Consider the following 14,682-nt stretch of genomic DNA (forward strand, 5'->3'; position numbering starts at 1 on the left):
AGGCCAGGAGAACCCGCCGACAGGCCAGAAGAGAAAGTTGGCAGAAGTTTTTATCGAGTATTAACTCGTTTACAGATTAGACCAAAGTCTGGAACAGGGTAAATAGAATTAGATGGCGACAAACATATTCACTGCCTCTGGTAAATGCACAGGGCACTGCAAGATCAGGCAGACTCACTTGGGGAGCAGTTTGTGAGCGTGTCAAAGTCAAACCATTATTCGCAATCCTTTCTGAAATATAAACAAATAGAAGAATACAAGCCACTCATAAGAAAATGTCGACACAATGAACCGTACAACTGTTCTTTTAGTACTGCTGAGTTGAGAGCTGCATGAGCACATGCAAGAGCTCCGCACCAGGATCTGATAGAGTCATGTATGAAATGCTCAAAAACTTACACAATGATAAGCAAGTTACACTACTCACACTTTTCAACGCCATCTGGGATGCAGGGTACCTTCCAACCGCATGGAAGGAAGCCATTGTGGTCCCTGTTTTGAAACAAGGCAAAGACCCTTCCTCAGTGGCAAGTTACCGCCCGATAGCCCTCACAAGTTGCCTTTGTAAGGTATTTGAAAAAAAGATTAATCTGAGACTCATTCATTTCCTTGAACTGAGAAAAATGCTTGATCCCTATCAGTGTGGCTTCAGAGAAGGGCGCTCCACAACTGATCATCTCGTATGTATTGAAACAAATATCCGGGACGCATTTATACATAAACAGTTCTTCTTATCGATATTTCTCGATATGGAAAAGGCGTATGACACAACGCGGCGTTACGGGATCTTGCGAGACTTATCGGAAGTGGGCATTCGTGGAAATACGTTAAATATACTAGAAAGCTTTTTGTCCAAATGTACCTTCCGCGTTCAAATCGGCAATGTATTGTCGCGACCTTTTATACAGGAAACTGGTGTACCTCAAGGAGGTGTGCTTAGCTGCACGCTCTTCATCGTGAAAATGAACACCCTTGGTGCTTCATTATCGCCAGCCATTTTTTATTCTGTTTACGTAGACGACATACAGATAGGTTTCTAATCCTGCAACCTTACAGTATGTGAGAGGCAAGTACAACAGGGCTTGAACAAAGTGTCCTAATGGGCAGAAGAAAACGGATTTAAAGTGAACCCCAACGAGAATTCTTGCGTGCTTTTCACGAGAAACAAAGGGCTCATTGCAGATCCCAGTAACGAAATGTATGGTCAGCGAATTCCTGTGAACAAAGAACACAAGTTCTTAGGCATCATACTTGATTCTAAACTAATTTTCTTCGACACATAAAGTATCTCAAGGTCAAATGCTTAAAAACAATGAACTTACTGAAAATTTTATCCCACAGAACATGGGGCAGCGACAGGAAATGTTTAATGAATCTTTACAAGTGCCTCATTCGATCACGATTGGACTACGGTGCCGTGATCTATCATTCTACAGCCCCGAACGCGCTAAAGATGCTAGATCCGATCCACCATCTAGGAATCCGAGTGGCCATTGGTGCTATAATGTTTATATGTAGAATCAAATGAGTGGTCACTTCATCTGCAGAGAACATACATCAGCCAAACATATTTTCTGAAAGTCCACTCAAATCCTCAACATCCGTGTTTTCATACCGTTAACAATATGACATATGCTACACTCTTTCGTTATTGTCCCTCCGTAAGACAGCCTTTCTCGCTGCGTGTGAGGGAAGTTAGTAAAGAAATGCATGTCCCACTCCTCGAGCTTCGCCTAATGCATCCAGCCAAGCTGCTACCTCCTTGGGAGTGGCAGCTGATACAATGCGATATATCTTTCACTCAAGTTACAAAGCACGCTCCAGAGATTGAAATCCAAATGCATTTCCAGGAACTCCAGTACAAACACTCCTGCACGGAGTTCTACACAGACGCATCAAAATCACACGACGGGGTGTCCTATGCAGCCGTCTGTCCATCCTTCTCGGAATCTGATGTACTGCATCCGGAAACTAGTATCTTTACGGCTGAGGCCTACGCACTATTGTCGGCTGTGAAGCATATCAGAAAATAAAATCTCCAGAAATCAATTATATATACAGACTCCCTTAGTGTTGTGAAGGCCTTGATGTCATTCTGTAATCACAAAAATCCGGTAATTAATTAACTCTATTCGGTTCTGTGTAAAGTGTATATAGGTAACCAGCATGTCATCATATGCTGGGTGCCAGGTCATAGGAGCATCGAAGGTAATGTTCTGTCGGACCAGATGGCCACGTCAGTTGCATTGCATTCTGTTAATCCCACCGCTGCAGTCCCTGTCACAGATCTGAAGCCCTTATGGAGGAAACTATGGAACCACTGGCAATGCTTGTGGGACGCGGAAACAAATAATAAGCTCCACGTGATAAAGCCACAGTTAGGATTCTGGCCCTCTGTAACAAAATCACGCCGAACAGATGTCCTATTCTGTCGCCTGAGAATAGGACACACATTTGGCACCCATAATTTTCTACTCACCGGAAATGATCCTCCAACCTGTGGTAGATGCGAGGAGAGGCTTACCGTCCTCCACATCCTCCTGGAGTGCCGGAAAGTCGAAGCGGAGAGAAAGAAACATTTTCCTCTTGCATACCTTTACTACATTCCTGTTCACCCGGCTATGTTTCTTGGCAGAGAACCGCTTTTTCACATCAAGGCCGTTCTCAATTTCTTAAATGATGTTGTCCTACATGTCATAAGCCCATTAAACTCGTAGAGCATCCTCATTCCAGAGGATGCCGCTGCGATAATAGTGTTGCATAGCACATGCCTCCAGACCCTTGTGTTTCAAGGGTTCTAAGGAGGCAGTAGTGCTCTAGCCAATCTTATAACCTGATATATTTTTACACATCGTATCATCCCTCTTAAATGCATCTTAATGTTCATACCGCACGTCATACGCCATCGCCATAATCTTATTATACAGATTTTACGTACTTTAGAGCGACTATTCTTTAAGGCCCATTCACAGCCTCATCACTCCAACTTCATAGAACTCATTAAGTATACTGCGAACTCATTACCATGGACATGGCGCTCTTTGGCCATACTTGGCCCTTGCGCCATTAAAAAACAAACATTCATTCATTTCATTCATTGCTACTGCATTGGCGTTCACCATCAAAGAGTCGTGTACCAGACACAGCCAGCACTGGGAATTACGAGGAAGGAAAATATACCCTAAAAGAAAAAGACTGCGCCACTGAGAGGACGGCACAATGATGACTACAAATCCACATTTCATCTTCCATGCCAAAGCTATGGAATCGTCACACCTGCAGAGGTGAAGAAACACAATTTACATGGAACATGAAGCACCTGTGAATAAACGGCTCCTTTATTTATGTTAGAACAACTAGTCAAAACCAAAGTAGTGTTGGAAATGCATGTGCATTTGCCTAAAGACCGCGCATATCCAGGCCTTCTGAGGCCGCAATGAAAACCGATGAAAATACTTCATCAACTCATGTTTACGTAACTGGTCGTCCACACACAAACACAACACGATTGTCCAGATTTGGTCCCGCAAGGTATATCGTCAAAAACAAAACAGAAGAAATGATGCAACCTAATCAACCAACGTAACTGGTGGCTACGCCTGCTGCGCCCGGTCTGGACATTACATGCCATTACATCCACGACACGGCTGCTTCATGGCACCACCGACCCAAACTCATCCTGTGCCTGGTGCCTATACGGCCGACAAATTTTTTGACACTGTGCCAAGCTCTTTTCTTCGTAGAGTGCCAAGAGCGTTGTTGATTGCATACTTCGACATGTCCATTGTGAAGACTTGCGAAAATGATCACCCGAGATTACTGCCCTTGTGCTTATGGAAAGCGCAACAGCATGGGTGCAGAGATGGAACCAAGTAGCCACTGGAAGGCACGCATATCGCACCGGATACACATGTTCACAAGCATACCAAACTTCTCACGCATCTGTTGTTGGGTTTTCGGTATCGTGTGGGTCGGCGTATCATGCCGGCATTGCTGACTACCACCTCGGGCAAGGACTATGTCACTGATGCTTCAGTGCTTGCGCCTGCATTCACGGATGTGCAACATAGCATTGACAACATTCAGGGATTCATCTGTGCCGGCGTTGATGCCGTGGGTGACCTCCTTATTGATGTTGCTGTGCTTGAACAACAGCTCTTGCTGCATGGCTCAAAGAAAATCAATAAAATATTGACGAATTTTTTTGAAGTCTGCAAATGGAAAAAAACAACGCTTTAGCACGCTGGTGGGTGTAGATTACGGTACATCGCAGGCTAAATCTCACCAATGAAGCGTGATGAGCAGCTGCATGCAATGCAGTATTCTTTTTGAATTTACTTTTGTCAGTTTTGGTTTTCGAGTTCTGCAGAATACAGTCAACGACCAATTTGCTGGATGCCTGATATTTGGATGCCTTCGCAGCGCCGCCACCTACCCCACAGAGCCAATTTACACGGATCTCTGAAATTTTGGATGCTGAAACACTTCATTGTCTGATTTTTTAAAACTTTTTGCCGAAATGTTGTTTAATCAAGCTACCACCGCTGCTGTTTTGATTATCTCTCAGCCTTGAATCAGCGCTCTCGCGCGCTGATCCGCTGGCAGCCATAGTAGCTTTGTGATGTCATTAGGCCTAGCTGATTTGACATTCACTGTGTCAAGCTTCCTGCTGTATAGTGCTGTGTTTTTCATTTAAAGGATTTGCCACTGTTGGCAATACCGCAGATTCCACCTTTATCATCCTCGCCGATGGCTTCGAAGCGTGGAATGCAAGGCAAGGGTCAATGCTTAAAGAGAAACTCCGGCGTTTTTTTAACCATATTAGTATATTGTCATTTTCAAATGGCATTGACAGTTCTGTGCTGGTTCAATTTGCTTAGAAACTCATCAGTAATTTTAAATAACCAATAAACGAGGTACCGAAACCGAAACCGAAACGGGTAGCTGCTTTGTGTGATGCCATGATAAGTTGGTGACGTCAGTTCCTACACCACCGTAATGTAAACACGCAGTACACGTGGCGCTATGGCCAGAAAAGCACAGCTGATGATGTGTTCTGACGACACGGGGAGCTTTTACAGCTCTTTTGAACTAGACAGCGGCAATTTCAGTGACGGTATGAGCGCTGAAGGATTGCTGTTTGCTTTTTACCAGCCGCCGGCGCACGAGGCAGCTGACGTGCCCAAGCTCATCGCATTGTGCGGTGGCAAGAAGGGAAGCACCGGTTATCACATCTGTCAAAACGATGATTGTCGGCCCTCGCCTCCTAGAAAAAGTGGCAGTGTAGTGGCAGTGTAGTCTTTGACGTCACAAGCACAGGATGGCCAGTAAGAAGTCATACATTCGTGGGAATGAGTCGGGAACATGCAACCAATCATTAAAAGAGTGAGAAGGCTGTTGTTATTCACTCGTTTTCTGACTGCATCGGTTCTACCCATCCTCTGCCTTCTCTCCCCCTCCTTTCTGTCTGCCATTCTATCTGGCTTCAATTTCTGCAGTGCTTTTGCGGGGGATCATGGATAATTACAGCTGTCCGGAGGCTAATGTGGTGACGGAGCTCCAGAGGGCATTGTGCTCATTTGATGTGGTGCAAAGGTCCAAACGAGTTTCTCAAGTTGATTTTCCTCTCTGTCGTGCTCCTGTCATGTATGCAAGCACTCTGAACCACCCCCCAACGTGGTGTGCCAGACAGCAGCAGCAGCAGTAGCAATGAGAAAGTCGAAGGAAGAGGCAGAGAAAGCTCCACTTTAAAACAGGACATCTAGATCCCCTATATACTCTTCTAATGAAACATGTGATAAGTGCATTCCAACTGAATTACACCGTATCGTCAGCAGTCGTTGAAAATCATGGGCTGTCATAGTAGCTTGGCAAGCTATAAAGCACCAATTTTTCCTTTTGCCTGAATTGCCAGTATCATAGACCGCCAAGGAATTTTAATAAAAATCAGAAAAAAACCTGGAAAAATCTAGGAAATTGGAAATGCCAAGGTAATAATTAGAAGAAGCTCGTGTTATATCTGAAAATCCTGGTAGTATGGCCTTTGGCTATCTCAGAGCTTACTTATCATGAGAAGGATCTTTGCAGCCAGTGTCATGGTAGATTCCTCTGATCTCTTGGCAATGTTTTTGTCATCATGGTGTCCACAAGCTTGCGCTATGAACTGTCTTATTCACGTTTGCATCATGCTGGCAGCCTGCATGTGAATGTCTGCTGAACCACTGCCATGATGTGTCTTGATATTTGTGAAAACTGTAAAGAGAACTATCTCTTGGAGCATAGAGTGACATAGAGCAGGTGTAGCATGCTTTTGCTCGAGGAACCTCTGAAACAATAACATGTAATAGACTATCATGCTGTTTCTTCAGAATTTATGATGGGTCATGGGGTTTAAAAGACCTCGAAAACACTCCAATCTCAGACGTGAGCGAACTGTTTTTTCTCACGCCTTTGCCACCCTCTCCATAGGAACTCTCTCCTCCACACTGCATATACTTTTATAGAAGGCATGTGGACACTAGCGTGTAAATTAGAATATAGGACAACCCCTCACTTTGAAGGAAATAAAATTGAAATAAAAGAATTGGTGGCTTCGTTTGACAGACAAGGCATTGACGGCGACAGCAAGGTTTAGCATTGCGGTTGACCTCCTTAGATAGTGTTCTAACTATACGTGGGTGCAGCATGTTTCCATGATACAATGCGCAAGGCATCCCCTGCTGGGCAGAAGGAACAGCACCCTAGCAGCTACTATTCATCTCGCAATGCTCGTCTGATGAGAAGAGATACAGAAATCGGTGGGAACATGGCCTCAAGCATCCGTATAATTGCTCTTGCAATAAAAAATATTTCTTGCAATGCAGGACATACTTGATTTGGTCAATTTGCTCATTTGTCATCAGAGCCAAAAAACGTGCATTAACTGTCACGATTCTTGTCCGGGGATGCCCACTAGTCGCTTTTCCCTTCCGACAGCACATCATCGATGATGTCCAAGGCATCTGTTATGCAGGTTAAGGCACACACAACACAAAGTCATCGGGAAATTGTCTTGAGAAATTGTTTTCAATGAGGTGACTGTGAAGTTTCACTAATAGTGTCCCTTTCAACCAAAGTATAGGAGGAATGCTCTTTTAAAAGTGAAGTACCCACCACTACTCAGAATGCTAATTTCACATTTATGTTGTGAGCAGTCCTATGTAACAGAGATTAACCTCACATTTTTTCTCACTTTTGCAAAATTTTTTTTGTACATAATTGTGGCTGTGTAGTTGTGATGATAGTTTAACACTGTGATAATGCGTTTCTTTTTTTGTTGTTGTTGAGTGCACACCACGGAAGGCCTAAGGCACCAAACTAATCTTGAAAAAATTTTGCTTTACCTCCAGCTAATGGTCTCCAACTTTCGAGCAGTTATTTTCATTAGTGGAATTTAGTGTCCAAAAGTTGTGATAAACATGACAATGTTTTTTTACAAAATGCAGCATGCTCTGTTTGCTTTGAGTCCGCGACCGAAGTTTGCTCAAGTTTCATACTTACATACATAATTGAAAGGGTAAATGTATGAATGGTTAGCTCCACTCCATATTAAGATACTTGTAGAAACTTACAAAATAAATTACCAAACTTGCTTCACCTGGCTCTGTGTCTAAGTAAAGCTTCAAATAAATTGAAGATACTAATCCTAACACCTTAACTTGTGGAAATAAACTCAAGCCATCACATGCCCCTTGTCATGTGTTCTTAGGCACAGTGAATGAAACCAAATATCTCAGCCATGAACTTAAGCCTCATTACAAGACTGAGTTTATCCATGACACTTAAGGCGTTGAGAGACTTTTTGTTGTTTAAAAAAATTGGAAGATGTGCATTTTTCTTCTGATGTTTGTGCTCAACTTAAAAAAAGATAGTTGATTAGCTAATGGTAAATCAGACTAAGTCCGATGCCTTCTATAGGGTAGTGAAAGACATCTTGTTGTGTTTGTATAGCCGTGGCTTCATTCCATTCTTCACACTTCACACTCTGTGAAAGCACCATGGTAGTTCATATGTTTAACTCAAGAGAGACGCCTTCTTCATTATGCATTAATTTATAGTCATTGATACTGTCTAGGCTACCGTGTAATAATTAAACTGTCTCTCTCTCTCCTTGTCTGTGGCAGAAATCGAGGTTGCAACAACGCGATTGGAGACAATGCTTGCAGACACAGCTTTGGCCGTCCACCCTGAAGATCCACGTTATGCTCACTTCATCGGTCGCCGAGCAAGGCACCCAATAACTGGCCGAGAGCTGCCTGTTGTGGCCGACAGCCAAGTAGACAGAAGTTTTGGAACAGGTGAGAAGGCCCATATATAGGGTCTACGAATTCTGCAGTTTTCAAACAGCTCTGCAACAATCACAAATTGGATAGTGGTCGATGCCTAGACTAATCACTTTGCTAGTTTGGCCTGCGACACATGCGATTTTCTAGAATGGCAAAACATCTTACACAAGTTGTTGCCGCCAGCTTACTATGTGCAATAACCAATCTTTTTTTAATGAACTTTTGTAATCTAAGACAGCAGCACAATCATGCTATGTGCATACTGTGTGAGAATTACTTCTGTTACCATCTTGTGATGGCAATGGTGATGACGCTGGCTTGGCTTGCTCTATGTCAGGCTGTTGCCGAAGCTGAACACTGTTTTGGCTTTTTATCTGATTGGACTGCGCAGGCAACTTGCTGACCAGTTTTCATGGGGAAATAATTTGAAAGCGTTAGAATCTAGTAAATAAGGTAATCATTCATTGTAAGCTACTGTTTTTGCTTAAATCATCCTAGGGCAGAGAGGAAGTAGGCGCTTTCGATGGGGAGTGACATGTGTTACGTGCATTCACTGTCCCCCAAGCCCAGATAAGACAGACGCTGCCGCTTAAGGGGTCGTTATTGGGATCACAATTGAGGTTGGGTGTGTGCATTCTGACCAGTAAAGTTTGAATGATCCAGTGAAAGCCAATCTTATGATTGAAAGAAGGAAAGCTTGGATCCACTAAAATGCACAAGCACTGGCCTTGACCTTTGGTAAGGATTGAATTAACTGAGAAATCAAATAAACCCGAGTCGAGTTAACTGAAGTCTACTGTAATAAGTTTAGCTGCAGTAGTATGTTGCACTTCGGCAGTGGAAAAACCACTGTTGCCGCAAGAGGAAGCTTCCTGAGCCAGAAGAGATGCAAAAACGAGATATGGGTAACAACACTGCCTTGATGTACTCACGCGAACTTGCCATGATGTCATGAATTTTTACAGCACCTGCTCGGGTCTAGTCAATTGTTTTTAGGTAAATGAGGACTAGTACATTTCACTCAAAATGATCAAACACTCAACCTAAGTAGTTTCTAGAACTCCGTACCAAAATGTCCCAAATACTGGAAAATACTTTGAAAACATGATGTTACCCTGACATACTAGTGCAGTGGAATCTGCATGAAATTCAAGAAAAGGACTTCCTTATCTTTGCTAACAACCTTTTACAGCCAAATTGATTAAAATAGCATTTATTTATTTATTTGTTTATTTATTTACATACTTATTTCTTTATTTCACATACCCTCAAGTGCTGAGCCGTTATAGAGGAGAGTGGTTTACACAATGCAGTGGAACCCTATAATAGTGTAGTACCACTTTCTTGGGACTACGCAAAAACATTGTATAATCTGGCCAACAAAAATTATGTCTATAATGCACGTTTTCGCGTGACAGACTTGCAAGAAGCTTCAATTTAAACAAACTGCTGTGAAATCTCGATATAACGAACTTCATGATACCGCGGCAAATTGTTTGTTATTGTGAATGGTCGTTATGTGAATGCCCCAAAATTAACCATTCCACCCACCAACCCATCAATTCATTAGACGTCACTGTATGAGCTATCCCCGAAAAATTCGCTGTTGTCTCTTGGCCTGCGCTGTTGCTATTTTCCATAAATTCCGCTGCCATGCACCGCTTAAGCACCGTGTAGCAAGAGTGCTGCATAGAAATGAGGCGCTGATGCTGGGATAACCACCAACAAAGAGGAAGTTCTAGGTCGCCTCCAAAACACGTTTCTTTTTGTTGGTTTGTTTTTCGCATTCCTTACCGTCGACATGGCAACTGTCTTGCTTAGGGCGGACAGCTGAACTATTTAAAATGCGCAAGCATGTGTAAACTACACAGTCCTGAAAGTGTGACCGTGTGGCACCCCCACGAGCACGGAAGTTACATTTTTCCCCATGCTTAGCCTTATACGACCACAGACAGAAGCGTGAAAGAAGATGCGCCTCTGTTGCTGGGCGACACTAATCAGGGTGGAACATGCTCTAGCAAAACCTGATGCGTCGTAGCCTCTGTAATAGGAGGAAAAAAAACAAGAAGAAAAGTCCCCTCCTGTGTTTTTCTCCACCGGTGCCATCTCAGGTTTTCGGAACCGATGCACCGCTACATCTGCTTTCTGCACCTTGTCATCTGCTAGCCGACTGTTCTGTCTGCCGTGACAAGAAATATAAAAATCCCCAGATTTCGGAATGTTAATGTACTGAGGTGTTGACATGACACGGAAACTTAAAAACAAAGGTCATTCTGAGAAGTTCGGTATTCTAAAGTTTGTTGGACTGAAGTATTTGACCATATAAAGTGAAAAAAAGAACAAAAAAAAAAAAGAAACGGAAAAAGAAAGCGCCGGTGACATGCTCATTCAGCGGGTGCCCGAGGGCTTCCTAAGCGACAGAGAAGCCTTTTGCTCGCATTAAACCTTTTGCTATATGTGTTCAATGTAGTTGCCAGCTAATCCCCTGCGAACGCTGCCTCACGCGCACTGCTTTTAGCTCAGCCTGTGCGTGTGATGTCATGCCAGATCTCTATGTATATTCATCTGTGGACACGAATGTGTAACAAGGGTGAGCTTCCCGCAACGGCACGCTGTCTGAGACCTCTGCCTGCTAGGCCTTACCAGTGCCATCTCGTCGGGAATCGGCAGCCAAAGATGCAGTTTGGGGCAATCAATGAATGCTTTGCAGTGGCTGTATGGCACTTTGAAGGCATAGGAACCACCTTGGCAACGAAAGTGAGGGCACATCCCGGTTGTATGCTTCGATTCCTGGCCACATACGGCTGCTTGGTCTACATGTTTTACACGGGCACAGCCTTTGCAAAATGTTGTTTTGCTTATAGTGTAGTACCAATTATGGTGCTGAAATTTGCAACTCCGGGGACTTACATTATAATTGCTCTATGCAGTATACAGCTGACAGTGCTTTCCGCACTGCGAACATAACGAGCTTGGCACTATGCTGAAAATCCTGTTGGCTGTGTACGCGGACGTGTCTGGTGACGAGCAGTTGCTGTTAAAACATTGAGAAAGTACAAGGAGACGGCAACAAAGGGACAAAGGCAGGTGCCGATTGAGTGACGCGCAGAAGGGGAAGAGAAACAATGTGGGAGGGCAGCGAGCACTGCCCACCCAAAGATCGTCCCTTGTCCCTTCCCTCTTCCCGCCACTCCCCACAACTCTCTTGCCCAAGGGCAGGCACCCTTTCCTTGGTCGCCTTCCCGCCACGAGTGAGCGAATGAGCAAGCAGCCTCTCCTCATCCTCCTTTCTTCCCCTCCCCACAACTTGGTTGCACAAGAGCTCATGTGTGACAGTACCCTCCCTCTCCACAACTCACTTGCCCAAGAACATGCACCCTTTCTTTTGCCTTCCTGCGACGCGCTAATGAGCAACAGTTCCCCCCCCTCCCTTCTTCCCACCCCTCTCTGCTATTCGGTTGCGCAAGAGCTTACTCGTAACAGTCGCCTGCTCTTGCCCCTAACAGAGGGCCATCTCCTCTGCCACGAGGGAGCTGGTGGTGCTTCTAATGCATCCACCAGTGGGTGCGCAGTTTCGTGCGAGTCGTCGTATGAAATGTGATGTGCATAATCTCATGTTGTAAAATCTGTTTTTAGTGCTTTGCCTCTATGGGGAGTTCACTGGGGACTGCAGTAACCTGTTGTAGAACCTGGGATGTCTATAAATCAGGGGGCGCATAACCAGGGTTACAGTGTATATAAAACAAGAGTAGCCGAATGAAATGCGGCATGTTATACAATATTAGCGGCAAATCATAAATACAAATGAAATGTTGAACAGTCTACAAACATCGCAGGTCGTAACGAAACAAGAAAAAAAGAGGGGGGGTGAATGCACTAAATAATCATGGAGGATTATCTCAGTGAAAGTGTGTAAATGAAGTATTACAAAACAGAGAGTGATCCAATATAGAGATACGATGTTAGCAGGAAGGTTGAGTCCAGTCATTAGACGGGTTCTTTATGAAGGAATAAGAAAAAGTCTTGGTGTTACAGAAAGTGCATCCAACTTTCTATTGATGATAAATCTGCGATGTGCGATAAGTCACATACATGACTGAGCTCAGTACACAATGACAAATGGTGGTAGACCTTGCAAAAAAGGCATAGGTGGTAAAGCTGACAGCACACTGATAGATTTGGTAAAGACCAGCTCTGTTTCCTTGCTGCTATACTTGATGTTCAGTGATAATTAGAGTTGTAAAAGAATACCAGCATTAACTGACTAAATAAGTATTGCTCTTCTCTGTCTCTTTAAAGTGGATGCCAACTTGCCCTTTCATTAATAATTTTACTAAAGAGTGACAGTCCAAATGACAATGCCCTCCGATATTTGCAGGAGCCATGAAAGTGACACCTGGCTACAGCAAGGTGGACTATGCGCTCTCCAAGAAGCACTCCCTGCCTATCGTGGAGTGCTTTGATGATGAGGGTAGAGTCATTGAAGATTACGACATGTTTAGTGTAAGTTTGCAGCCTGGCCAACTGTCACTAAATAAGCAAACTCTTTCTGCTTTGCATTACTTGTGTTTAACTCTTTCCCTACCATGGGAAAAATAAGTGTTTTTTGTAGGTTACGCCAGATTTTTTATTTTTTTTATGAAGGAACTACTGTACTCAATATTTGATGTAATTTATGAACAAAAAGCAGAATCAATGCACTTTTCACGCATAAAAGTTTTATTAACGAGATGTATGTCATAAAAAAACATATAAATTGCCAGAATCAAGATTGTTGGATAAAATTCAACAAAGTTTGGAAATACACACTTGTGTCTACTAAGAAATAAATGCAACAAAAATTATGAGATATGCAAAGTGTATATTGCCCTCTAATAGGTACTATCACCAAAAAAATAAATAAAAAATAATTAATTGAACAGATATTCCACTACAAAAATTCAAGTGTAAGCACTACAGTTTGGCATGCTGGGCTGCCTCCACCGATGTTCCGGGCTGGCTTGCGTTGTCGTCACTCTCAGAGTCAAAGTCCAATGAAAAGGCAGCATCCTCAGACTCGCTGCTGCTTGATCCATTGATAAAATCAGCCACAGACGCAGCAGAACTGCGAGGTAAGCAATCTTTCGAAGCGCGCACCACTCCCGGAGGCAGCCATTTTTGCTTTCTACTTTGACAATCACAAAACTTTGGAGTGCATTCAAAAATTAAGACCTGTCGATGAAAAAGCGAGCTGCTTAGAAAACAAAACTATATTTCTCCGCCTTCACATCCTATGGTGCAGAGAGTCTGTGAGCAGCGCGGAAGGTCTTGAAAGCGATGTTTCAAACCATCGATAGCATACAGCCATTTTTCTTTTCTACTTTGACGATCACGAAAACTTCGGAGGGCGTTCAAAAGTCACCGCCTCGGGGGAAAAAAAGGGAACTGCTTAGAAAACAAAAATATAGTTCTCCTCCTTCATGTCCGGTAGCACACTGTGTCTGTGAGTGGCGCAGAAGGTCTTGAAAGCGGCGTTTCAAACTATCGTTAGCAGGTAAATGATGCCCACTGCGCACGGTACGAAAAGAGTTAAGCTCATTTTAGGGCCAGTGTTCGCTGAACTCCTGTGACATAAGAGATTCATGTGGAATGAGGAGTGCAAGGAAGCCTGGAAAAAGCAAAACAAGGCTTGGAATCTCCTCCGTAACTCCCCAACCACAGAGAACCTAATTCAAGGTGATCAAGTCGCAAGGTAGAAGAACATGCTGCCGTGCTAGATGGGAAAGTCGGGAAAACTGCATAAGCAGCATTAGTTCTTATACAGAATAACGAAAAGCCTGGAACAGGGTGAACAAAATAAAAGGCCGCGAAACTCATCCTTTACCTTTAGTAAATACACAAAGAGACACTCGAGGACCAGACATTATTGTCTAGGAGCGCATTTCGAGCACATTTCCAGTACATCTCATTACACAGATACATTCCTAAAATACCAGCGACTAGCAGAACAGCTGCCTTTGGGTCGGAAAGGCACATCCAATGAAGTGTACAATGAGCCATTTAAAATGGCTGAGTTCCAGGCCTCACTGAATTGTTGCAACAAGTCTGCTCCAGGAAGTGACAGAATAATGTATGAGATGATCAGACACTTACACCCCGAAACCCAAAAAACCCTACTGTCACTCTTTAACTCCATGTTCTCTCCCGGCTACATTCCATTCGCCTGGAAAGAAGCAATCGTAATCCCTATTCTCAAAGAGGGCAAGCACCCTTCCTCACCCAACAGTTATAGGCCTATAGCTCTGACAAGTTGTTTATGCGAACTATTTGAGAAATTGATTAACCAGCACCTCATCCATTTTCTTGAAAGCAACAAGGA

At 43.6% G+C, this 14,682-nt stretch overlaps 1 protein-coding gene across 1 annotated transcript in view; it reads left to right on the top strand.

Annotated features, from left to right (window-relative positions):
• The window catches only part of LOC126516495 (valine--tRNA ligase, mitochondrial-like), a 169,552-nt gene that overhangs the window by 58,241 nt on the left and 96,629 nt on the right, over positions 1 to 14,682 (top strand). The window contains exons 9-10 of the mRNA XM_050166625.3: positions 8,163 to 8,336; positions 12,703 to 12,827. Of these exons, the coding sequence (XP_050022582.2) occupies positions 8,163 to 8,336; positions 12,703 to 12,827 (299 nt within the window). The remainder of the gene's footprint in view (positions 1 to 8,162; positions 8,337 to 12,702; positions 12,828 to 14,682) is intronic.

Source organism: Dermacentor andersoni, chromosome 1 (assembly GCF_023375885.2).
Source record: "Dermacentor andersoni chromosome 1, qqDerAnde1_hic_scaffold, whole genome shotgun sequence".
Lineage (NCBI taxonomy): Eukaryota > Metazoa > Arthropoda > Arachnida > Ixodida > Ixodidae > Dermacentor > Dermacentor andersoni.